The sequence below is a fragment of the Macrotis lagotis genome, chromosome 5 (assembly GCF_037893015.1).
Source record: "Macrotis lagotis isolate mMagLag1 chromosome 5, bilby.v1.9.chrom.fasta, whole genome shotgun sequence".
NCBI lineage: Eukaryota > Metazoa > Chordata > Mammalia > Peramelemorphia > Peramelidae > Macrotis > Macrotis lagotis.
Genome location: NC_133662.1, coordinates 264961053 through 264984941, shown reverse-complemented (window position 1 = coordinate 264984941; position 23889 = coordinate 264961053). Strand labels below are relative to the sequence as shown.

Genomic DNA, 23889 nt, shown 5'->3' with positions numbered 1-23889 from the left:
ATCCTAGATAGGAATCCTCTCCATAACCTGACAAAAAAGGAGTATCCAGCCTCCACTTGAAGACTTCAAGAGACAGGGAGGTCACTCCCTTGTGAGGCAGCCCACTCCACCTTTTGATTAGCTCTGTTAGAACTTTTGGGTTCCGTTGAACTTCCATCTGTCTCTCTGGTCCTGCTCATCACTCCTCCTACATAACTCTCCAAAGGACACCATTGCCAAAGCCTGACACCAACATCCAAAGTCCAAGGGATTAAAATTATCTAAGATCACCCACAAAGGGAAGGAAGACTTCGTCAGAGTCTGAGAGCTTTCCAACCACTTACCCCAGGCATCAAATGTTTCTCAATATAGGGGTTCATATATTTGAAACATATCTAAGAAGATTCAGAGTCAGAGAGTTTGGGTTCAAATCCTTGCGACCTTGCACCTCTGCTCCTCAGCATCTTTATCTGTAAAATGACAGGATTGTACTAGAGGTTCAATAATAAAGACAGGTAAAATAATGATAATGGCAATAATAGAAATAGTCACATTCATTTATTTAAGCTGTTCAAAACACTTTACCTGTTATTTATCATCAGCCCCCGACAGTATAGAAGCTCCTTGAGGATGGGAGACATTTCTTTTTTTTTTTTTGACATCTCCAATACACAGTACAGTATCTTACATACAATAGGTGCTTAATAAATATTTATAGATTGATTATCTCACATTGATTGACTACCTCACTATCAACCCTATGAGCCAGGTCCTATTAGCACTCCCATTTTACAGATGAGGAAACCAAGGCTCAGTTGATTTACCCAGAGTTACAGAGCTGATAATGTCTAAAGGATTCAAACCAAATCTTCCTGATTCGAAGACCAGAATTCTATCTACTCAGGTACACTTCCTTTAAAGCTGTGGGACAATGAAATAATAGTTTTGCAATTAATAGCATCTTTAATTCCCCCTGGGCTGCCTTCCCTGGATGCCTCCATCATTCTCTGTGGGGTGGGCATCCCCACCTCCAATTTCTCTGCTTCCCTTTATGTAGTGTCCCCATTAGCACTATCTTTCTTTTTATTTGCATATGTTTATTTCCAGTTCCTAATACACTGCCTAGTATTCAGTAAGCATTTAATAAATGCCTGGTACTTGACTGACTGAACCTATTTCCAAATTTAAGATTTGCATAGGACTTACCCTTCTCAACCCCTGTGAGGGAGGGAGTAAGGGGTGTAGGTATATCTAGGGCATGAGGGGAGTTTGGAGATCATTTAGCTTGACTCATTTTGTAGATAGGGAAACTGAGGCACAGGGAACTAAGAATAATGTGCCCAAGAATACATAGCAAGTAAGTTTGAGAAGTGGGTCCTACGACTCCGGAGGCACTAATAGTTACAACGTAATTTTACACAAGTGTTAGGATCACAGTTTACTGATAAGGAAACAGGCTCAGATTCAAAAAGGATCTTTTTAATAGTCTAGGAAGAGCGCATGGATATGACGGTAGGCAGAATTATATACAGAATTGAAATGTTTCTGCTCTTCCTATCTGAGTTCTTTCCAGTTATGTTTGGATGGTGTGTGCACTGGGCTTGGACTCCCTGGTGCCAGCCACCAAGTGGAATGCCTCCCTCTGGTCCATCAGGAGGCAGCCAGAAAGTACACTGGTCCCGGGGTTCAAAGCCAGTCCCAGACCCTTGCTGACTGTGTCCCTTAAATACTCTGTGCCTCCATTTTTTTCCTTCTGTAAAACAAGGGGATTCAGCCACATGACCTCCAGGCTCTCCTTCAACTATGAATCAATGATGTCTGAGAGAGGGAAGCCAGTGTCCCTGAGAGTGTCTGAGGCAGAGGCAGTAGGAATTCTGACCCCAGACTCAGTACCCCCTCCCAGAACCACAAAGCCCTACCCCCATTTTTCCCCCACAGGCTCCATCAGGAAGCATTCCACTGAGGCTCAGAGATCTTCTGACCCCTAGGAGGGGACTTGGGAAAACAGCAAGTCCAGAATTGCAACAGTCAACGTTCAAAGTCAGCAGCCCTGGCCAGGACAGGCCATTCACCAGACAAGCAACCGTGCTTTCAACTGTTGGCCAGGAGACTCATCTTAAAGAGAGAAGACCAAATTGGGGGGGGGGGTCCTCCATGGCACCTGGCTCCCCCTAGTCCAGGCAGCATTTGCCCTTCCTTGCTCTGCCCGTATTCTTCAGATCAAGTGTGGGGTTCTTCTGTTGAGTTGGACCCCCATTTTGTTCTTCCCTTTTTAATAATTCACGAGCTAGGAAAAGAAGGGAAAAGAGAAGGTCGGAAAGCGTTTATACAAGAAGCTAGCTTCCCCCTCACCCACTTGAAAGTCACATTAAGGGATGTGGGGGGGAGAAGCTCCCAAATCAATACCACAAATTATTCATCTGTACTATCCCAGTCTTTTAGGCTCTGAGGTGCTTGGAAGATGGACAAGACCCAGAGACCATATGGCCACGCTTCCTAATGAGAGGTTCTGGCCTATAAGCTTCTATTGCAGACCTCAACATTTGAGGACTGTCGCTCAATCACCCAATCAACAAATATTTCCTAAGCTTCATATGTACATATATATGTGTATGTGTGTGTGTGTGTGTGTATAGGATCTATGTATTTGTACACACACACACACACACACACACACACACACACACACACATGTCCTTTGCCTCAAAGAGCTTATCTTCTCTGCAGGGGCCAGGACTTCTAGCCCTCAGACTATTGATCTGGTGTTGCCAAAGCAACCATAGGTGGAACTCAAAATTCAATAAATTTAGGAGCTTTTTAAGGAGTGAATTAATAAAATAGTTGACCAAATTATAGCAGGAGAATGATACTATAAATATTCAAATGGTCCTTGGCAGAAAAATGGTTCTTCAATCCAGTTTTAGGGGTTGGACTCTGTGTGTATGTATGCATGTGTGTGTGTTTGTGTGTATTCCTGTTTCTATTTCTGATACCCGCAAGTTATATGTCCTTAGACAAGTTACTTTATTTCCTGGACCTCAATTTCCTCAACCATAAAACAAGGGGGTCTGGGCTAAATGATCCTTCTAGTTTTAAATCTAGTCTCAGTTTCCTCATCTGTAAAATAAGGTGGTTGAACTAAATGACCTCTCAATGACAGAGCTCTTTGGACTTGGGAACAGCTAGTGGGGAGCCCAGGTAGGAGGACTTGGAGGACTGAAGTTGCTTGTAATCTCTAGAAACCACAAGGAAACCTGCATCTCCTTCCTCTGAGCATCTCTGACTGTCTATCTCTGTCTCCTCACCTGTAAAATGAGAATAACCCCTATGTCACAAGTTTGATAGGAGGACCACATGAGAGAATCATTTGTAATGTACTTTACACAAATGCCTATACAATAAGTGCTGTTATCTAGTGTCATCATTTTAAATTGTTATTAAGTGATTGCTGTCATTATTGTTTTATTATTATTGCTTACCTATAGCACTGAAGGCTTCAGTCACCTGGTGGTTTAATTTGGCTGAAGTTTCAATGAACAGTAATTTGTTACTTTCTGCAAATTCTTTTCCCTCCTGGAAGAGAGAAGAGAATGGGCCCAGTATGACTCTGGAACCCTAGAATCTTCAAAACCGACATTGATTGATGTCACTGGCATTCCTACTGGCTTATTTTCTCACTTTAGAGGCAGAAGGGTATTAGGGAGGGATTACCTCTCCAACCTTCTCATTTTCCAGGTAAAGAATGTGAGTGATTTGTTGGCATATAATCAAGTTCATCCCTCTTTGGATTACTGCCTTGGCATGGTGGAAGGGCTAGTGTGGCTCAATGAAATTAGGAGCTAAGCTAAGACAGATAGGTCATGGTGGAGAGTGCTGACAAAAGGTGATTCATTGGGAAAAGAAATATTAAACCACTTCTATAGCTTTGCAGAGAAAGCCCTGTGGATAGTTTGAAACTGTTCAAAGAAATGACATAGGTGGGCAGCTAGGTGGTGCAGTGGATAGAGCACTGGCCCTGGAGTCAAAGGGACCTGAGTTCAAATCTGATCTCAGACACTTAATAATTACCTAGCTGTGTGATCTTGGGCAAGTCACTTAACCCCATTGCCTTGCCCAAAAAAATGACATAGGAAGATGAACCCCTCAGGCCAGGTGTGGAATATTCTATGAGAAAAAGTAGAGGACAACCATTAGTAGCTCTGATCCTAATGAAGCTGCAGGGACAAAACTGAAAGGAAATTCAGCTGAGGATGTATCTGGTGATGAAAGGAATGTCTGATACTGTAAAGATCAATACTGCATAGGCACTTGGAATATAAAGGTAAAGTGAGTTGTGTCCATGCTAACAAAGGTCCTTGGTTTCCTCATCTGTGACTAAAGAGACAAAACTAAAGAATCTCCACTTCTCTCTGTCTTAGCATTTGACCTCTACTGATTTCCCCAACTTTGACCTTTTCTACAAAGAATAATAGTGAAACCAAGTCCCCAAAAGATCGTAGGTTTTTTTTTCTGGGTTTCAGAGCTCCCAAAAGCCCAGACAAGAAGAAAATGGAAAGCATCAAGGAGAGCTAGAACTGGTCCAAACCAGTCAATCAGCCATCATCCAGCTCTCCTGATGGTCTCCTACTTTCTAATCCAACATTTTTTTCCACAAGATCATGATATTCTCAGATGAGTTCTAAGTGATGGGAAACCAATGGAGGGGCAACTAGATGGTACAATGGATAGAGCACTGGCCCTGAGTTTAAATCCAGTCTCAGACACTTAATTGCCTGTGTGACTTTGGGCAAGTCACTTAATCCCATTACCTTAAATAAATAAAACTTTTAAAAAAGAGGGACCCCCCCCATGACAAAACATGGTATGCCTTGTCGTGTCCAATACGTACATTTAACAGTATTTTTTTCCACAAAGGAGACTTTGGTTTGCCTCATGGAAGGTAAACAAAAGACATCAATAAACCTTATTTTTTAAAAGACTATCCTCTTTTAACCTGGAGCACCAGCCAGTAATGGTCTCCAGACAATGACCAAGCACATACCTCGAGGGTCACTTCCCGAGTGTCTTCAAGATCAGTCTTGTTGCCTACCAAAATCACCACAATTTCTTCAGGTTGAAACTCATTCTCCAACTCCTTCCACCAGATCTGGGCCCTTTGGAAAGAATTCTTAGAAAGACAACAATCTATGACAATCTCTTCAGTGTGATTGGCTAGAACAAAGTAGAAGGAAGAGCTAAAAGCACTCTACAAAGGTTGACAAAGTACAAATATCAGTGGAGATATGTGAGCTATGTCCCAGTGGGATTACTTTCCTCATTTTAATAGTTTGTATTTTTTATTTATTTAAGGCAATGGGGTTAAGTGACTTGCCCAAGGCCAAACAGCTAAGTAAATGTCTGAGACCGGATTTGAACCCAGGGACTCCTGACTCCAGGACCAGTGCTCTATCCACTGCGCCACCTAGCTGCCCCTATTTTTCTCATTTTAGGTTGTGGGTTTTTTTCCTCATTTTAAAGAGAAAAAAACTGAGACTTAAAACATCACATCCAAGATTTGAACCCAGGTCTTCTGGACCAGGGTTCAGCCCTCTAGCTATATGCTTTCTGGTAACAAGCTAAACGTGTTGTGAATCCCCAATGTCACACAGCAGGCAAGTGGCCAGTCAGCCAACCTTCATGTCATTTTGTCATGCATTTCTGAACATGTGGCCTTCCAGGAGAGCTACTCTCTGGCTGCTGCTGTCACAGAGAAAACCCAGAGGATGGAGATCAGTCATGGAAGCATTTCAGCTGAAGCCTAGTCCTTTGAGAACAAACAACAGCCCAAACCCAAGGCAGAGCACCTGGAACAGTCTGTCTAAGCTGATTTTCTGTAAGCAGCCTTGGGGAATTTTACTTCTCAGGAGGGAGTGTTATGGTACATCAACTGATTTTTTTAAACTAACTTGAGGGAACCTAAACCTAGGTTAGTATACTAAGACCAGCTAATGAGAATGAACGTGCCTCCCATGTTTATTTTTCCAGTGAATGCTCAGATCAATTGGATCAGTGGCTCTTAAGTGTCTACCAATAACTAAATACTCTACTGGACACTGGGAGATTAAAAGGGGAAACGAAAACAATCCTGGCCTCACAGGTTCAGGGATTGGAGCTAGAAGTGATCTATGAGGTCTCCAAGTCCAACCCCTTTTTATGTATGAGGAAACTGAGCCTCAGGGAACTTGAGTGACTTAGCCAGGGCCATAGAAATAATAGGTGTCTGAGGTGAAATTTGAACCCAGTTCTAGCCATCATCCCATGCATTCTGCTCAACGATATAACATAAACCCACATAAGTAAATACAGGTAGAAGGTGGCACTAGAGATCTGAGTCTTATGGGGAGTTTAAGATTCCAACAGACTCAAGTGAGGAGGGATGACTTACTGGGGACAGTGGTGACAGGTGGTGCCATCATAATAACTGGTGGCATTTGTGGCTCCATAAGATTTACAAAACACTAGTAATATGCTGTCACTGGATCATCAAAATAACCCTGGGAGGCAAGTGATATTATTATACTCAATTTACAGATAAGTGAACTGAGGTACAGCGCACATAAGTAGCATGCCCAGGGTCACAACTCTATAGAAAATATCTGAGGTAAGAAGCAAATTTGTTTCATAGAAGGGAAGAGAGCCTGGAAGAATTTGGTTGGAACATAGAGTATGTTAGGGAGAGCAATGTAATCTCAGATGGAACCACTTATGCTTTTTAAATGCCAGATAAAATAGCTTGCATTTGATCCTGTAGGTAATAGGGAGCCGCTGATACTCACTGAGCAAGAGAGTAAGATGATTCATGAATTTGGGGACGATCCCTGTGGCAGCTACACAGACCCTTAGCACTTTCCTTGGTGGTCCTTCTGGCCTGGAATTCTCCCCTCCTCCTCCTCCTCTCTATCACCTGGCCTCACTAAAATTCTGCCTTCTACAGGAAAGCTTTCCTTAGTCATCTCCATTTTAGTTGGTGCCTATCCTCTGACTATCCCAGTCTAAGTTCATTTATCTCGTTTGTACTGAGCTGTTTTCATACTGGATGACTGTAAACTCCTTGAGGGGCTGTATTTCCTCTTTTTTTTTACCTTTTTTTGTATCCTCAAAAGTTTGCACAGTGCCACACATAGTAGTTCCTGAATAAACACTTATTGACTGACCAGAAATTGAATTAAAGTAGAATTGGAGAGACTGGAGGCAAGGAGACCTGTGAGAGGCCTCCACAATTGTCCAGAGAAAGGACAAAGAGGGCCTGATTGGGGAGGGGTGGCCATCTCGGAGTGAAGGGAGCAGATTGTACAGATGACGCCTCTGGTGAACTATGGGTTAGGAAGCGAGAGAAAAAGGCAGGGAGACCAAAAAGGGCAGAGACCTACATGGTGACTGAAAGAATCCCAGGATTCTCACTGTATTTGATCTTTTAAAATAGGAATAGACCCAAATATCTATCAAAGGCTGAACAATCAGCACATCCATACCTTGTCTGCAATGTCATAAACCAAAAGGGCAGCATTGGCTCCCCGAAAATAGAGGTGGCAAACACTATGATATTTCTCCTGCCCTGCCGTGTCCCAGATCTCCAGCTTTAGGGCTGAGCCATCCATTTCCATTATCTGAGTGAAGAAGGCACCTGGTGGGAAAGGAAGACACAAGGAGGGTCTCAGAATGAAGGCAGCTATCACAGATCTGAGAGTCAGAAAGGCAAGAACCCCATCACCAACCTGTATACAAAGGGAATCCCCAATGTCACACAGTGGACAAGTGGCCAGTCGGCCAGGCTTCATGTAATTTTATCTTGCATTTCTGAACATGTGGCCAGAACATGTGGAAGCAAGAATTATTATCCATCATGATCTAGGAGCTGTTTTATGGGTCATTGGGACCAAAACCTTTATCACCTTGTGGCCAAAGGACAACTACTTGGTAACATCACAAAATTCCCTTTTCACGCTCTATGATGGAATCAAACCAGACAATTTCGAGGCTAAGTCTTGTCCAACCTTCCTTCATTTTCAGATAGTTAAAGATGCTATTGTGGGTCCTCTCACCCATCAGTCATCTCTTCTTTAGATCAAATTTCCCTCAACCCTTCAAATATTTCTCATATGACAGTTTTTAGTTTCCCACCACCACTGTTATCTCTGTCTCTCTCTCTGTCTGTCTCTCTCTCTCTCTCCTCTCCCTCTCCCTCTCACACACACACACACACACACACACACACACACACACACACGCACACACACTTAGATCTTGATAGTTCTCTGTTCTTGACATTGTTTATTTTTTTCCTATATAAATATTGCATCTTCCTCCCTGCAGTGGAATAGAACCTCCCTGAGGGCAGGGGCTGTTTTGGTTCCTGTCTCGGGCTACTTAGCCCAGGACCTGAAACCTAATGACTGAGACTGAAACTAGATGTGTGACTTCATTAATATCAGCAACTTCTGCTTGAGAAATCTCCCATTGCCCATACAGGTTGGCATTTCCTTACGACACACAATCTTAGATAGCTGAGACATTGTCTTGCCCAGGATCACACCTTGCCCAGTCAGTATGTGTCAGAGGTGAAATCTGAACTCTGGTCTTCCTGATGCCAAGGATTCTTGCGGCCAAGAAACTATCTCCTCTCTTTAATACAAAACAGAGGGTTCGTTAGGATGGGGACTGAACCTGTGTTGTCATTGTCCCTCAACTAGGGCTGGTTCACTACTAAGAGAGATCCTCTGACAGATTAACCGACTTGCCTAGAGTCACAGCCAGGATGTGTCTGGCTTTGCATACAGTAGGTGCGTGATAAATGTCCGCAGAATGAGATTGTTTGGAGCCTAAGATTCTAAACTCCTCAAGGACATCTAGAACATTGTTTTCTTCTTTGCATCCTTCCACCAGTTGTTTTCAAAGCGTGACATTGGGCATTCCTGAGACCCTGGGGGGGTGGGGTGGGGAAAGGGAGCTGCAAGGCCCAAACTATTTTTATTATAATGCTAAGATGTTTTAACTTCAAATATGTAAAAAACTAAAGGATGTAGAGCAAGGTCTGGATTAATGCTAATAATAATCCCTTACAGTGGCTGGATAATTTGAATTTGCACTGCTTACTTCCTTTGAGCCAGAATCAGTGCCCATAAATTACAAATTTATATCTTCAAATAGTGTAGATGTTTTTATTTTTGTGAGGTAATGGGATTAAGTGACTTGCCCAAGGTCACACAGCTAGTAAGTATCAAGTGTCTGAGGGCAGATTTGAGCTCAGATCCTCCTGAGTCCGGTCCAGTGCTCTATCCACTGCACTGCCTAGCTGCTCCCTAAATAGTATGGATTTTAATACATCCAACCACTTCAGGGAACTATTTATCTACACCAATGGGATTAATGTCCTGGGGACATTAATCCCATTGGTGTAGATAAATAGTTAATTAATTAATTAATGTCCTTGGGGACATTAATCATTGTTAATATAGTACATATATATAGTATAATATATATATATATATGTATATATATATATATATAATCATTGTTAATATAGTAAAGAAGTCCAGAGACTTGGATAATGTCCAAAGATCATATGTTTGACACTTCTATAAGACTATTTAATGGAAAGCACACCCAGGATGTTCCAGTGAAGTTGCCTCTTTCTCCCATCCATTAAAAATGAGAGTTATTTCCTCATCTAGAAAATGTGGATCATTAAGGCCCTACTGGTTCTACCTCTATTATCCTGTAACTTGAACCCTCAGGTCATTACAGAAGCAACGGAGGAATAGCTTCCCTTGGCAGCTTCCATTTTGCCAGGATCTTACTCAATAAATCAATCAACTCATCATCAATTATTTTCCCAATGCCTCCAATGGTCCATGCACTGCTAGAGGCTGGGTTTATAAAAAATACATCCGTTCCTGCCTTCAAGGAGTTTACATTCAGTGAGGAAAACATATACGTATATAAATCGATGCCAATTTTACATTATTTTTATATTTTTACATTTTTTTACAATTTTTTTTACAAATTTACAATTTACAAAATTTTACAATTTTACATTATATTTTTATATTTTCACCAGAAAGTTTGCAAAATTTTTCCTTTTAAGAACCCTATGAGGACAATAGTTATTATTATGATATCATTGCATGATAATTAGAATATTATTATCCTCATTTTATAGTGAAGAAACTGAGACCTACAGTCATGCTGTGTTTGCACTGCAGAGCTAGGACCAAGGCCCAGGTCACCTGATCTCAGGTTCAGCCTGGTACCCACCTCACCTCCTCTCCTCCAGGAGTAGACTTCCTGGATCTAACTTTGGAAACTGAGTTGGGCTGCATCATCTGCCAGCTGTTCCTATTGTATATAGGCATAGAACAAAAATTACTTGACTAAGCAAGTATTTTGTTTCTATGATTTTCCTTTTTCCTTTACTATGATAACCGTCTTACCAGTCACGGAGAACCCCAGGGTGGCTCCTGTGATATTATGGACTTTTTTCAGTAATGAAGCCGGGGCCATCTGGTGTATGGTTGCAGAAGCAGCACAGCAGGGAACCATAGAGACTGACCAGGACCCCCCTCTATACCACCTGGGACAAATGCTAGCCTAGGCTCCTCTGGAAGACCTCCCATTATGGAAAGCCACTCCATCACTGCTTCCCAAGTCTTCCTATTCCACTCCGGGGCAGCCTGAACTCAGAGAATCATAGGATCTCAGGAACTAGCAAATCCAAAGTCTTCCCCTCAAAGACAAAGAATCTGGGCCCCAGAATGATTTAGTAAAACCTGCTGGGGAACCTTGCCCAAAGTTCTACAGATAGTAAGTGTCAGTGGTGAGATTTGAACCCAAGCTCTCAGATGTCAGTCAGTACTCAAAAACCATCTAAACCAGGGGTCCTTTCCCTTTTTTATATCCCAGGACCTTTGAGCAGTCTGGGAAAGCCTGAGTCTTCCTTGAAGTAAAACTTGTAAATGCAAACATTAACAAAGAAAACCAATTATATGGAAATGTTATCAAAATGCTTTTTTAAAACAAAATTATGAGCCCCAGTTGAGAATCCCCTAATCTCACCAACCCATGCCCTGCACTCCAACATACCTGTAGACCTTGGCTGGAAGTCCTCCAGGGAGGGAGACACCCTAATTCCCAAGGCACTGGGGTCAGAAATCATGATTGACAGTCTTTCCTGATTTCAAGCCTAAATCTGACCCTTTGTAAATTCCATCTACTCCTGCTTCTGCCCTCTTGGCCAAAGTAAATGAGGCCCATCCCTCCTCCCAAACTCAGCCACAAAGCAAGGACAACTAATATGTTACCCATGATCCAAACTGTTAGGTCTTCTTTGAATATAGAAGTAAATCCTTTGAATGAAGACTTTGTTTCTCTAAATTGAAGCTTGAACAGTGCTGTCATGCCAAATAAGCTATAGCCATCTCTGACTCCAGTAAGGACTAATCATGGGTCTCTCCCATGACTAGCTCCTCTCAGATTCAAAAAAAAGAAAGAAGGCATTGTCTGGTCCCTCCTAAAAATGGCCATCTCCAGGACCCAGACAAAGACAGGATAGTTTCATCTGAATTCACCTGAGAGATGAATTACACATTAGGTTGGTCTCAGCTATAATCAGGCAATTTTTCCTCCTAGAATTGGCAGTACAGAATATCGGCACGTTCCAGACCTAGTCTGGGCCAAGTGGGAACCTCCAGATCCTTCACCATCTATAGGAGACCTTTCCTGATCCCCAGCTCCTCATGCCCTCCCCACTAAATTTCCCTTGTAAATTAACATTTATTTAGGTGGTACAGTGGGTAGAGTATTGGACTTAGGGTCAAGAGGATCTGAATTTAAATTCAGCCTTAAGTGCTGTGTGACCCTGAGCAAGTCATTTACGTCTCTTAAAGGTGAATGGGGGTAACAATAGAATTCACCTTCCAGAGATGTGAGGATCAGATGAAATAAAATATATAGAAGACTTTGCTAAATAAATGTTAGTTACTATCATATACCTATATAGATGGGAAAGTGGGCATCTAAGTTGATCTCTCAGTCACTGGGGAGAAAAAGGAGGGATTATACTGATTACAGCAAGTTCCTAGACATTGGAGAGCCTCAGGAAAGAGATCCAGAATAACTCAAAGGCGGGGTGGCACCCAGTAGAGGAAGAATGGTTATTACCCAGATTTCAGCAGCAGCCTCTAGAACAGGGTATATACCAGGACAAACAATAGGCCCAAGCAGATTGCTGGACCTAGAGATGGCCAGGAGGAGAAGAGTGGACTGATTACTTCTCTGCTGACCCTGAGCTTCCCATGAAAGCACAAACCCATCTTCAATATTACTATTTTGCCCATGTTGCTATTTGGAAGCAATACCTAGAACCCCACTAGAACCCCACTGCCTCTAAAGATCTGAAGATAAAAATCACACAGATCAATGGAAACGCAGAATAACCTGCCCCAGCCCTGATTTTGCCATTTGTTAACAAAAGCTACCATTTCTAGGGTTTTTTTAGGATTTTTTTTCAAGCAGTTTACAAACATTATCTCACTTTACCTTCAGAACAAGCCTGAGAGAGAATTAATGATTTCAGATGAGGAAACTGTGGCAGAGTCAAGTTTAGGGAATGACTCAGGTCACACATCTGAGGCAAGATTTGAACTCAGGACTTCCTGACTCCAGATCCGGTGCTCTATTCACTGTTCCAACTGACATTTAATGGATTGACTTTGGTTGATTCAGCGCCCTAGTCCTCAGTTTCTCTCCTAAGCCAAACAAAATTATAGCTCCAGGGCTATCATTCTAAAGCCCACTAGATGTCGCTCTCGCCCCATAAAATGGCACCCACAAAGCCTTTAGTGAACAGAATTGAGGGGTGCTCAGTGTGATCAGTGGAGGGCAGTCCTCCTCCCTGGAGGTTTGCAAGAAGCTTCCAGCTCCCTCCTGAGCTGCCGCCCTTCCAGGGCCACCTGGTCACTCCAAGTCAGCCCATGCCGGAAGCTCCAGATCTCTTGTTCCCCTGGCTGTCCATGGGGGGTATTAGTTTAATTTTCCAGGCTTTCCATTTCGAGGGTCAACTGAAAAAATAAAAAGTCTTTGAGGACCAGAGTTCAAATTCTGTGTGACACAGGACAAGGTCCTTCTTCTTTCGGTTTCTCAGTTTCTTCTTCTATAATATGGAGACACTTTCCAGGGTTGTTATCAGATAAGATAACAGGTACCATGCTCTGAAAATTTAAGGCCCTACAGAAATGACACGTTTATTGTAATTATTTATTCTTATCTAGAGCTGGGAGGGACCTCGAGGTCATGCAGTCCAATTGCCTCATTTTATAGAGAGGGGAATTGAAGCAGATGGGGGGAAATCATAGGTCATAGTCCCTCAAAGCCTACCAGAAGAGGAAACCAAGGCCCAGGAGGGGAAGGAACTTACCCAAAGTCACACAGGGAGTAGGAGCCAGAGCCAGAGTTCAAATCCAGGCTCCACCATGCTCCAAAGTCACAGGGTTTCAGCTGTCCCAACATCTCCAGACCCTTTTCCTGAGGGCCACCAAAAATAGAAATGGAGATTCCTAACATTGGTCTAGCTCTGAAACCTGCCCTTCAAGGAATGAATTGCTGCTTATTCAAAGCTACCTGGTACTGGAGAGCAGAAGAGATGGACACCATCGAAAGTCGACCCTAGGCTAGGTGACGCAGTGGATAAAGCACCAGCCTTGGAGTCAGAAGGACCTGGGTTCAAATCTGATTTCAGACACTTAATAATGACCTAGCTGGGTGGCCTTGGGCAAGCCACTTGCCTTGCCAAAAAAAAAAACCTAAAAAAAAAGAAAGTCGACCCTGCCCAACAGGAGGATGCAGCTAGCAGCCCACTGCCTTTGATGTTGAACCTAGACTCATTTGCTTTATACTTATTTCATGTGCCTTCACTTAATTATCTGGGAAAGGGGTACATTCTCCCTCCCTAAGACCAGGGAGCTTGATTTTTGTGATGCATCCCCAGGGCTTAACTCAAGGTCCAATAGGTAATTCATACATATTCATTGCTATACAGGTAGTTGGATGGACTTATCCATTCATTCATTCCTAAGGTATTAGGACTGAGTGGGAAGAGGACCACCAAGAAATGAAAGAAGAATGTCCCAGAGTTTCCCAGTAAAGGGCACCTTTGTTCTCCCAAGAAGTCACTACAGGCCCCTAGGCTGATGAAGGTGAGATCCACATTGCCTCTTTAAGGAATCTCTTCCACCTGGAGATAGTCTCCCTATTTGTTATATTGAGTCCAAATTTACCTCTTGGCAAGGTCTACCCAAGGTGCTCTTTTAAGTTTATGTCCCTCTGGTTGAGGACAAGAGGAGCACCCCTTTTCCATAAGAAAAGACAACTCCCATAGCCAATGTCTCCCCTTAGATTTCTCTGGGAAACCTCTCTGGCCAAATATGGCAACGATGCCTAAGGGTGAAGAGGATTATACCCAAAGGCAGTTCATTGTAAACCCCACCCCCCACCCCAAGCACAAGCAAAGTAAGGCACTTACAGCCCAGTGTGGGCAGGATTTCCTTGAACTCATTCTTGATGAATCGGAGGGCCAGACTCGACTTGCCCACAGAACTGCTCCCCAGGAGAACCACCTTGAAGACATGGGGCTGGAGGGAGGCATTCTCAGCTTGGGCATTTCCCTCCACCTGTGCCATGCCCTGCAAGGAAATACCCTCCGTCAGAAACAGGTAGCAGAGGCCCTGGGGAAGCCCAGTTGTGCAAACCAACAAAATCTGTGGTCAAATCCTAGCCCTGCACTTAGAGCCGGGTGACCCTGGAGAAGGTTCATGCCCGGTCACTCTGGGCCTCACTTTCCTCTTGGGTATGATGAGGGGGCTGGGCCCGGAGCTCTCTTCCAGTCCTAGCCTTCTATGCATCCATTTGGATTTCAGTTCTTTGCAGTCAGGGTGAAGTACTCGCCCCCCTTGAAATATTTGAAATATTGCCCCCTCCCCAATCTTCCTAACACTGTTCATTAGCTCTGCCCTAAAGAAAGAGCTGACTCGTCCAAGGAAGCTTCCATCCGGGCCTCACCAAATCTCCAGCAAGAAAGTGAGTTGGGAGAAAATTTAAGCAGGATGGGGGGGACAAGATGGGGAGGGGCAGGATGGGGGGACAGGATGGGGAGGGGGCAGGATGGGGAGGGGGGAATATAATCAAGATGGGGGCAGGGGGAGAGGAGAAATATAAGTATGACGGGGGAGTTGGATAGGGGAGGGGAAGCCCTTTAAAAAAGGAATGAAACTAGAATGTGAGAGGAGAGCTCTGAGAGGCCATGATGCCCCCAGCCCGGATGGACCCCATCATCTGCCCACACATCCCAAGCAGTGGGGAAAGAGACAATCCCCTCTTTATTTCGCCGAGGAGGGAGAGCAGTGAGATGAGTCTCTTAAAGTCATCCAGGTAAATGAGACCATAGAGAGGGAGCCGAAAGGGACCTCAGAGATCCTGGACCCCAACCCCCTTGGTTTACAGAGAGGGAAACTGAGGCCCAGAAAGAGTGGATGATAACAACACTGAATCAGAGTTAGAGCTGGAAGTCTTCCCCTACCCATATACACCCATATGCACCCTGACACACACATAGACAATGTATAGATACGCACACACATATAGACATGGACACACAACACACGATTTTAGAGAGAAGGAATCAGACAAAGGGGAAGTGACTTGGCTGGGGTCACACGGCTCAGGGGGATCTAACTCTACCCTAAGTTTCAAAGGGCAGAGTTGGAATTGCAGCCCCTGGGGCTGCACCCAGATCTGGGAGGCTCTTACCTCCTGCCTGCTCAGAAATGGCCACAAGGAGGACAAAGGATCAAGAAGCTGTAAGCCGGCTGGCCCCACGGGAGAAGGTCCCTTGCCCAGATGAGTTCCGGCCAGGAGTGTGTGAGTGGCTTGTGTTGGACTCCCTGCGGGTCACCCTCCCCCGGCAGCCCAGGGAGGAACCCACGAGTCCCTGGGGGACGCCTCCACCCTCCTGGTCACTCACCTGGGCTGGGGACCTGGCCTGGCACGCCGGGCCTAAGGGCCTTTCCAAGGAGAGCTGGCTGCTGGGCGGGAGAAGGCTGGGCAGGTCCTGTTCACTTCCTCATAGCTGCCGGCTCACTTGGCCCCAGCTCTGTAGTTGGCTGAGGCGGCTCGGGCCGCAGCTCACCTTTCAACTGGATTGTTCTCCTGGAACCAAACAGGCCTCATTTCCCTGAGCGGGGTCGCTTGATTGGCCAGTCCTCAGAGGCTCTGGGGGGATTGAAGATGGGACAAAGGAGGCAAGGAGAGAGGGAGGAGGAAGAAAAGCAGCTCTGCCTACACACACAGACACGGACACACAGACACACACACACACACACACACACACACACACAGCATACCAGGGGCAAGGTGAGTTGAAGGTCCACTTGTCTCGCTGCCAGTGGCCCAACCAGGGACAAGGCCAAAGGGCTGTGCCATAAACCCCAGAATGTAGGAGGGTCAAGTCCCACCCAGGACCCAGGAGCCAGATGATCCAAGGCCGGCAACCACCTGCCAAAGGGCAAAGAGGAATTCTTTTCTGATCAGAAGACTATGAGCCATTGATTTAGAGCCAGAAAGGACCATCTAGTCCAATCGCCTTCATTTTACAGACATGGCAACTGAGGCCCAAGAAGACTCAATTACATAGATCTGGAGGGAGAAAAGCTTCCTGAGTTCATGTAGGCCCACCTTTCCATTTTACACATAAACAATTGAAACCCAGTGACTTGTCCAAGGACTCCTGGGCAGTATCAGGGAGTTGGGTTCACTCAGATTTCTTCTGAAGTCCTTTTTAATTCTTGTGAGAACCAGTGATTTCAGCCCCCTCTCCTCTGGCAGCCTGTCAGAGGAAAGAGCCCTGTATGGGGGAGAGGTCTTGGGTTCAAATCCTCACCCTATTGGAAAGTCAGCAAGGGAAGCAGAGGGGAAGTCTAAAATTTCATTTAGGTGTTTTATCTTGGGCAAGTTCTTTCACTAATTTCTCTGGACTCAGTTTCCTCAGCCATTAAAACAAAGAGATTAAACTAGATGACATTAAGATCCTTCCCAGGGTCCAGATTTAGGGTCCTATGGAATGGTGGTGGCTGATGATACAGCCCAGGAATCTGCAAGGCTTGGGTTTGAGGCTAATTGTGAACTGGACAAGTCACTAAACCCTGGGCAGACCAGAACAGGGAGTATCTGTGTTGGGAGATCAAATCAAAGGCATGGACATACCCCCGGAACAAGGAAACCTTCAGGAAACCTAAGCTAGAGGCACAAAAGGACAAGGGTTGAGCTGGGGTTCAGCCTCTTGGCTTTTTAGGCAGCTTGGTGTTGGGGAAAGACTCCTGAGGGGATCGGGGTTCAAATCTCTGCCTACGAGCTTGAGCTCGAGCATGTGACTTTTTCTCATCTGTGAGACAAGGGACTCAACTTACCAAAACCAAACTCGCGGTCCATGCTAGCTCAAAACCTTGGATTCTAGACCGAAGTTCTTAACCAAAGATCCAGAGTCTCAAGAGGTTCATGAAAACATTCTAGCTTTATTTTCCCTTCTAGAGAGCTGACATAGTGTTTCCTTCCATTGTCTAAGACGTGATTCTGAGGGGAGGGGAGGCCGGGCAGAGGCTTCACCAGCCTGCCACTAAAGGGGATTGTGACCCCCAAAGATCAAGGCCCCAGACTCTAGACTAACTGATGACCAGGATGACCAATCCTAAGATTTCAAGTCTCCCTTTATATCTTTTACTGGGGGGGGGGGGTGCAGAGGGATTAGGAAGGTGGGGGTCTAATGGCAGAGAATCAGCATTGCCTCACCAGGAGCAAAGGGCAGGAAAATGGAGTATTTGGTAGTCTGGTCTGAATTTCGATCGTTTCTGAGATGGGGAGCAGCCTCTTGGAGAGCAGATTTCTGGTTATTTCTCCCCTTCCAGAGAAACTGGCCTCTAGCCCGCCAGCCCCACCCCTGCACCGGGAGAGGGACACTTGAATAATTCCTCCCAAAGGCCCCGAGGAGTTTATGAGGGAGGAGTAGGAATGCTTTGGAGGCTTCCCACCACTGTGGAGGGACTTCTTACCACCGGGACGCCCCTCCTGGTGTCAGAGAAGGCCTCCATCTAAGTCTGGACAGAATCAAGAATCCACTTACCCCCAGCCCATCTTTCCAACCCCCCTGTACTTCCCCCTCCCTCTAGAGCTCTGTGATCTAGCTTGTTTTCCCTCACCACAAGCCCTCATCTCCCACCTCCTCTTCTTTGCATGCACTCGCCAGACTCTCCCTCCCTCCCGAGTTCCTCCTTGGCAGTCTCTCTCTCTTTTCCTCTCTTCCTCAGTCTGGATCTTCCACAACAAACTCGACTAGTGGCTCCCTCCTCAGAACCTTTATTGGGGTGGGGGTGGAGTGGGAGGGGTGTTACATGTCCATTAACTTCACATTCATACCGACATGTATTCCAGGGCCCTTGTTGTGTCTCCCATTAGAATGCAAGGTCTTCTGTGAGTGGCACACTTGTCTCCCTAACCTGGCACAGTGCTTGGCATGCAGTAGGTGCTTAATAAATACTTGCTCTTTGTTTGATGAGAGGTTGCCTGCAGCAAGTGGTCCTTCTCATGAAGGTGTTTTAATGTCCATATGGGATAGATACGCCTGCTCAGCTAAAGCAAGGGAGGTGGGAGGTGCAAAGGAAGCCATCATCACCCTGACCTTGGCTACCATGTCTCCCTGGTCCAAAAACCCGAGCCCAATGGGAATAGCATTGTCCAGTGCAACATGGACGGCCAGCTCTGATACCACTGCAGATTCTTTCCTCACCACCACCACCGTTAACCATTGTTAATCAACCGCCCTGAGATACTGGGCAACTTGGGAGTCGTTTTACAGAACGCCAAGTTACTTCATCCATTGCCTTTGAAATGGAGTATACCTTATCTCTTCTATGGACTGACATAGATATACCCACATGGAGGAGTTCGAATCCAGCTTCAGATGCTTACTAGCCGTGTGACCTTGGGCAAGTCATTTAACCCTGATTACCTCACATGCATGGCCACCTCCAGTCTTCCTGATTCCTATCTGGCCCCTGGACCCAGGTGACTCTGGAGGAGAAAGTGAGGCTGGGGACTTAGCACAGCCCCTCTCACTCAATTCCAATTCATATGTTTGTCATTTAGTCCTGGAAACAATAGGAAGCCAGTGGACTTTAATGAGTAGAGGATGACATGGTCAAATCTGAATGGAGGATGGATTGAAGTGGAGAGAGATTTGAGGTGGGCAAACCTACCCACAGGGTATGACAATAGCTAAAGTGTGAGGTAATGAGGACCTGTGCCAAGATAATGGCAATGTCAGTGAGAAGGGAGCTTATTCAAGAGATGATGCAGAGGTAAAATTGGTAAACCTTGACACCATGTTGGATATGGGGGATGAGAGATAGGAATCCAAGATGACTGACTCCTAGATTGTGAGCCTGAGGGACCGGGAGGCCCTCTACAGCAATAAGGAATATAGGAGGAAGGGAAAGTTTAGGGGGAAAGATGATGAGCTTTGTTCTGGACATGTGAAACTTAAGATGTCTTCAGGCTATCTAGTGCGAGATGTCTGAGAGGCAATTGGGGAAGTAAGATTGGAGGAGAACAGAAATTCAGACAAGAAAGGTAGATTTGAGAATCATAGAAATGGTCATTAAGTCTATAGGAGCTGATGACATCACCCAGTGGAGAAGTCTAGAGGGTGAAGAGAAGAGAATCCAGGACAGAGCCCTGGAGGACACTCTTGGTGAAAGGGCATGATCTGGTGGAGGAACCAGCAAAGAAGGAGCGGGAAAAGTCATAGAGGGAGGAGGAGAACCAGGAGAGAGGGGGGTGTTCTGAAAACTGAGAGAAGGGAGGAGAGGATACTCATAGGATTTCAAATTGGAAGGGTCTTTTGACATCATCTGACCCAATACCTAAAATGAGGAAACATGATGGGATTTACCAAAGGTCACACAAGTATAAATGGCAGAACCTGAAGGTAAACCCAAGGTCCTCAATAGGGATCCAGTGCTCCTTCCATCACACTAATCTACTCAGTCCACAAGCCAATAATGTGTCATGATGATCCCAAAGCACTTAGAAACCACAAAGGCTTGAGAACTGGGTATATCTCCATTAAGAACCTGGAAAAGTCTCACAGACCATCTAGTCCAACCCTTCTTGTTTATTCTCACAGTGGCTGCCAAAGGACAATGGAGAGGAACATGTTGACTGTGGGCCATGGAAGAACATTCCCAACAAACCCCCAGACCAGTGACCCATTGAGAGTGAGGTAAGCAGAGCTAAGGAAACAATAGACACACTAAATACTAATGAAAATGAATGGAAAAAACAGCCTCAGGATAAAAAGTGGAAAATGTAATTACAGAGGACCTTCCAGATCTCCCAGCCCCCTCTCTTACTGAGGCAGAGGTTCACTGAATAGGTGGGGGAGAGAAGTTAAATGGCAAGAGGCTCCTGAGCCATGGAGGATTATTGATGGGTCAAGCCAAGTCTGGGAAACCTATGCCAGCCATATCAGCTTTGGAAGATCTACCATCTAGTTAGGAACTAAGTGGTTGGATCTTATTCATCCTTGGGATCATGGAATCCCAGATTTAGAGTTCAAAGGATCCAGAGAGACACATGTTTACAGAATTTGGTTTATATGTTTGTTTGTTTTTATCGATGAGTTTTGTTGATTGTTTTGTCTCTTTTTTCCTCTTCTTTGTTTTTCTTGTAAAATTTCATTTGTTATAAGAGATGGTCTGGGAAGGAAGAGGGCAAAAAAATCCTAGAAGAAATTCTGATGGTTAAAAAAATTCCCCAAAAGATATTGATAAAATGTTTTTTAAAAAGACTTTGCAGGGCGGCTAGGTGGCACAGTGGATAGAGCACCGGCCCTGGAATCAGGAGTACCTGAGTTCAAATCTGACCTCAGACACTTAATAATTACCTAGCTGTGTGGCCTTGGGGAAGCCACTTAATCCCATTGCCTTGCAAAAGCCTTAAAAAAAATAATGTTCATCAGAGATGGTGGGTAACAGGAAATAGAGATAGGCCAGGTAGAATGAGGAGAGATAACGATGAACTATGCTCCTTTAATATAATGATGATGGTGGTGGTGATGGTGATGATGATATAGCTTTTCCTTAGTGCCTAAGATTTTCCAGATGACTTTACCTTTATCTTACTTGATCCTCAAAACAACCTTGTGAGGTAGATGCTGTTACTATTCCCATTTTACAGACGGAGATTCTAACATTGACCATCTGGGTGACTTTGGGTAAGGTCTCATAAATAAGGAAGTTAATGAGAACCCGAATCTTTTTAGCTCTAAATCTAGAATTCTGTGATCCCAAGGGTGGAGAAGATCCACCTGCTTAGTCTCTAAGTAAACTGGCATGGTTCACACATGTTTGCCAAGCCTGGCTTGACCACCCATCCCATCACTCTCTCCCAGTAATCCTCCATGGCCCAGGAGCCTCCTGCCATCTCTCCCCACTGTCCCCTCTCCCAGAAGGGAACCTTTCACCTCCCCCCACCCCATACTAGTTAGGACTTCAGCTCTTTGGACATTCTAAAGAAAGCTCCCTAGTCAGATAGAATCAGAGCTAGAGGGGACTTTAGAAAATAGTACAACCCTCTCATTTTCAGATAAGAAAACTGAGACCAAGAGGAAGGAAATGACATGCCCAAGAGCCACAAATAAGAAGTGGCTGAACCATATTCAAACTCAGGTCCTCTGACTCTGTATCCAGTTTAATCTCAGTCTCCTGAAAGCACAGTCAGGGTGTTGTCCTACCTAACTTTCCCTTTCCCCCACCCAAGGAAAAACAGTGAAATGCAATAATAAAAGTTTTCCCTTCCCCCACCCAAGGGAAAACAGTGAAATGCAATAATAATAGCCCATATTTCTACAGCAGTTTGCGATTGTAAGTATTTTACATATATTATCTCATTAGATCCTTCCAACAATGCTGGGAGAGAGGTTCGATCATTTATTCCCATTTTAGAGATGAGGAAACTGAGGCTGAGCCGGGTGAAGGGTCACTTGGCTTGTAAATGACTGAGGCAGAATTCACCCTCAGGTCTTCCTGACTCCAAGCCCAGCACTCTCTTCAAACCCAGGCCACAGGTGTTGCTATCACAAGTGTGACTTTGGCTGAGTCCCATCCCTTTCCTGGGCTTCAGAAATAGAATCCAACATCTCTCCTGATATACAAATATATATCCATCTCAAGGGAGCAAAAAAGGAGGAAAACTTAGAGTTGGCTCAGAGCGACCCCTGCACTCCCTGCATGTTGTCTTCAAGACTGGTGGCTAAAGAGAAGCCGCCTTTTTGCATTCCAAAGGATCCCAGTTGGAGACTGGAAACTCCTGGTTCAATGGCAGCTTCTTCCTTCCTCCCAGAAGCCTTCCAGCCCATGTCCCACCAATCCCAGTCTGGCATCCTCCAGCCCATGTCCCACCAATCCCAGTCTGGCATCCTCCAGCCCATGTCCCACCAATCCCAGTCTGGCATCCTCCAGCCCATGTCCCACCAATCCCAGTCTGGCATCCTCCAGCCCATGTCCCACCAATCCCATCCTCTTCCTGGGGAGGAGTTTTAGACCTGGGGTTCCCCCTTCCTCCCCATCTGATCCATATCCAGACAACTGATACCCCACTTGTCTCTTTGCCCTTGTAGGGCTCTTCTCCCATATCCTCAGCCTGCTCTGGAGCCACCCAAACCCTTGGGGGATCAGAAGCAGTTTGGGACCCTAAACACGAGGCAGTGGATGATAAAGGGTCCGACTCAGAGGCAGGAAGCTCTGGGCTGGAATCCTGCACCAAACAGGAAGCTGTGTGACACTGGGCAAGTCATCAAATTTCTTTCAGTCTCAGTTTTTTCAACTATAAAATGCAGACAATCCTAGGAAGAGCACCTGCCTCCCAGGGCTGCTGGGAGAATCACCTGAGATTTTCTGTAGCTACAGATATATATCCAGCTGTAGAAATTTCAATTTCAATGAAAATATATGTATATGTATATTTAGAGAAATTTGAGGAAAAATACATATATTACATGTAAATTTTTATGATTATGGTGATAATGAATATTTATATCAGGCTTTAACATTTTTATATATAGTGTGGAATGGGAAGATATAGATATATTCCATAATACATACATTTATATGTGTATTTTTATATATATATATATAGTAAGTGTGTTTACATATGGAAAGGGTATATGTAAATATATCTGTATTCTTATATACAGTGTATATGAATATGCATGTTGTACCCTGTAATCCTTAAAGGCCTATACAAATCCTAACTATCACCATAGTAATAATATTATTAGCAATAAAAATAATGACTATCAATAGTGGCATTTGGTTCCTTCTTTACTGGCCAGTTGATGGAGGTGCTGCCACCTCCTGGCAGTGTTAACCCCCCCCACCCCGGACTCGGCCATTCCTTTTTTTTTTTTAATTTACTCATTTGTAAATTGAAAGTTTAGGCTGAAAAAAATTCTACTGAAAATCTCAGGAAGAGAGACAGTGTGTCCTAATGGATAGGGATAGTTGGCATCAGGGGCAGGAAGTGGCACTTTTGAGTCATCTGGGCTTTATGGCTGTGGGTAGGTCACTTTACATCTAGGGGATGTGACTGAGCTGAAGTATAAGTGCTGGTCTGTATCGATGGAGAGAGTTTCCTCTCTCGGGAGCTCTCTATTCTAATGAAATTGCCAATCCATCCTAATCCCTAGAGACCCAAGACTGGAAAGAGAATCATGGGAAAGAGGATTCATGATTAAGATTAGTGTCAGCACCAAAAGAACCTGCCTTGGCAAGG

The 23889-nt window shown here is 44.8% G+C and overlaps 1 protein-coding gene across 2 annotated transcripts; it reads right to left on the bottom strand.

Moving 5' to 3' along the window:
- Positions 1-506: 506 nt before the first annotated feature.
- On the bottom strand, positions 507-16394 carry RAB17 (RAB17, member RAS oncogene family). 2 transcript variants are annotated; one of them, XM_074190440.1, is made up of 6 exons: positions 16031-16394; positions 14534-14693; positions 7491-7642; positions 5021-5146; positions 3459-3552; positions 507-2266 (listed from the first exon to the last, which is right to left on the bottom strand). In XM_074190440.1, exons 2-6 carry the CDS (start codon positions 14688-14690, stop codon positions 2151-2153), a joined length of 645 nt encoding a protein of 214 aa, XP_074046541.1. In that variant the 5' UTR covers positions 14691-14693; positions 16031-16394; the 3' UTR covers positions 507-2150. The 2 variants fall into 2 exon arrangements, with proteins under 2 accessions (XP_074046541.1, XP_074046542.1); XM_074190441.1 differs by lacking the exon at positions 16031-16394 and adding an exon at positions 15817-15998.
- Positions 16395-23889: the final 7495 nt, after the last annotated feature.